Source organism: Amphiura filiformis, chromosome 7, assembly GCF_039555335.1.
Source record: "Amphiura filiformis chromosome 7, Afil_fr2py, whole genome shotgun sequence".
Taxonomy (NCBI): domain Eukaryota; kingdom Metazoa; phylum Echinodermata; class Ophiuroidea; order Amphilepidida; family Amphiuridae; genus Amphiura; species Amphiura filiformis.
This window is the reverse complement of record NC_092634.1, coordinates 69,576,112-69,579,032: the sequence shown is the minus strand read 5'-3', so window position 1 is coordinate 69,579,032 and position 2,921 is coordinate 69,576,112. Positions and strand designations below refer to the sequence as shown.

Here is a 2,921-nt window from a genome sequence, read left to right as displayed (position 1 = left end):
GGTAAGTTTAAACTGATTCACACAAGCAATGATTTTTACTCACAAAAATTGTCGAGTCACATCCGTGAAGCTCTTCTTCAGTTGTTATCGGAGACGTTGGTTGACCGGTCACGTGACCCAGGGAGTAGACCCGAATCACGTGACCTGATGAGCGGCCGATAGACGTCTGGCAGATGGTGTCTTCCCTGGTCCTTGTTCAGGTCCGGTTCTGTGGCTTGGATGTAAATAGCCTCCTTAACGCCTCTTTCAAACCATCTACTTTCAGAGTCTATAATTTTCACATTCTGAGATGTGAAACTATGTCTTTGTTGGCGCATATGGGCACCCACGGGGGAGGTGTCCCTTTTGTGTTCAGTGAGTCTTGATCGAAGGGGGCGAGCGGTTTCACCAACATAGTTGGACGGGCAGTCAGAACACTTGATGCTATAGATTGCACCTGAGCGGTCTTCTTTCTTGGGCTTGTCCTTTGGTGCAACTAACAATGCTGCGAATGGTATTATCGGGGCGTACATGGACCACAACACCAGACTTGCGAATTTTCCTGCTCAAGGGTTCTGTTACCCCCTGAAAATATGGTAAGGTTATATGTCCTTTGGGCGGTGCAGTATCCTTGCGTGCGTTTGGCTTAGGATCCAGTTTGCGACTTTGTGGGGTATTCCATGCCCATTTGGTATAGCCGCAGACTGAAAGAGCACGTTTAACATGACGGAGTTCTGTATTAAGCGTATCTTGATCTGAGCAGATGGTCTTTGCACGATGGGTTAATGTTCTTATTACACCGAGTTTATGTTCCAAAGGTTGGTGGCTTGCGAAATCCAAATACTGGTCGGTGTGGGTGGGTTTTCTGTACACACAGAAAGACAAACAGCCGTTAGGATTTCTGGTGATCATTGTGTCCAGCATGGGAATACAGTTATCGCTCTCCTCTTCAAATGTGAATTTGATAGCATCATGCACCGAATTGATGTGCTTAGTAAAATCATGAACATCTGTTTTCTTGATCACCACCATCGTATCGTCAACGTATCTCCCCCAAAACCTGGGTGGATTTCTGAACGAACTTAACGCTTTCTCCTCAAAGTGTTCCATGAACGCATTGGCGGTGATTGGACTCACTGGCTGCCCATGGCGGCCCCTCACATTGACAGTAATACGAGCCTTCATACATAAAATATGTGGTTTTCAAGCAGAGGCTGAGAAGATCAGTGATCTGGCTTGGGGAGAGCGTAGTCCTTTCGGACAATGTAGTGTCCTCAGTGAGAAGCTTGTTGATGACTTTCAAGCTCTCATCGACCGGTACGCTGGTAAAAAGCGCAGTCACGTCATAGGAGACCAAACATTCATCAGGTTGGAGGATTCTAGAGAGCTTCTGAACTAGATCTTGACTATTGTTCAAATGTCTCTCAGTACAACCAATCAGAGGAGAGATAATGTCTGCTACAAACTTGGCCGTGTTGTACATAAGTGAGCCACGACACGCGACTATGGGACGCAACGGACAAGCATCCTTATGGACCTTGGGCAATCCATAGAATTTAGGAATGTCACAAGTGGTCGGATACAGATGTCTATAGGTGGCTTGGCTAATAGCGTCTTGGTCACGTAGGGACTGGAGAAGGCTAATTAGCTGAGACTTATACTTAGGTGTAGGATCCTTGGGAAGTGGCTGGTAGGTTTTTGAGTCACTCAATAAGACCTTAGCTTTCTCCTGATACGCGGTTTTGTTGAGGAGAACCGTCGCCCTGCCTTTATCAGACGGCAAAATAAGAACAGAATCATCTGCCTTCAGGTCTCGAAGGGCCGATCTTTCTTCTTTGGAGATATTACTTGAGGGTGGCTTTGCGTTCTTAAGGATGTCCACACCTTGATGTTTTGCAAAAGTTCATTCTACAAATCGTATTCTTTGCAAACTTGCTTAATTTATTGTTGTTAATGAGTTATGTACGTTTTACAAAAGTGTTGTTGTTTCAGCCCTCTTTACAACGTAACTCAAGAACCGCAGCACCTATAAAAAGCATATCTGTGATATTTTAATTCTTCTACACGCTCGCTATGAATTGAGCAATGCAGTTTTTGCCAATGCTCACTACCATTCGTAAGATGCTGTGAACTACCAAATCACAACAGTTTAAAATAATTAATAACCTTAAGTGTGGTGTACTATTAGTGATTTAAAGTCATATTATGACTTCAACTCAATCTTGCTCTGTTGCCCTAAAACACAATGAGTTTGGCTGAAAGCATTTATTAATATGTATAGTTAAATGGTAAATTGGTAAAAATTCAGAATGATGAATTATGAAGACGGCGAAAAAATTGTGGAATTTGGAACATTTCTTTTATATATTTCGTGTTTCCCTTAGTTTCAAAATTGGTATGGGATCGGTCCTTCAAGGTAAGGTACGCAAAAACTAATATTTGACCTTAATTTGAACATGCAGAGGTGAATTATAAATAAAATACTGGAATAACTTACGAATTTTGCGAATTTTCATCCAATCTCATTGGACTTCATCTGGCAACTGCAAAGATGCTCCGGTATTGATCGTAATCGGAGACTGGTCACGTGTCAATCGGCAAGGAATATTGACAATCGATGAATCCCAGGCGTGCGACAGTTGGAATCTCAGCCCCCTCGTTTGTTGAGGGATGGCTTCTCCACTCGTTCCCAAATCGCTTCTCGAACTCCCCGCTCAAACCACCTCTCCTCACGAGCTAGAATGATAAAATTTGGTGTCCGGAAGTTTTGGCATGAGCATATATAGCAGAATCCGGTTGCCAGTCAGTAGAACTAGGACGTCTATGTTGTCCAAGACGAGCTTTGAGGGATTGCTTTGTTTCTCCTACATACGCTTCTGTGCAGTCCGGATCCCCACACTTATAACCGTAGACAATGTTGGACTGTTTGTCTCTGGGGGGCT

At 43.7% G+C, this 2,921-nt stretch overlaps 1 protein-coding gene across 1 annotated transcript; it reads right to left on the bottom strand.

The window, feature by feature from the left end:
- Positions 1–423: 423 nt before the first annotated feature.
- LOC140158050 (uncharacterized) lies at positions 424–1,011 on the bottom strand. Its single transcript, XM_072181297.1, has one exon. The coding sequence runs from the start codon at positions 1,009–1,011 to the stop codon at positions 424–426; it is 588 nt and encodes a 195-aa protein (XP_072037398.1).
- Between the last annotated feature and the right edge of the window lie 1,910 nt (positions 1,012–2,921).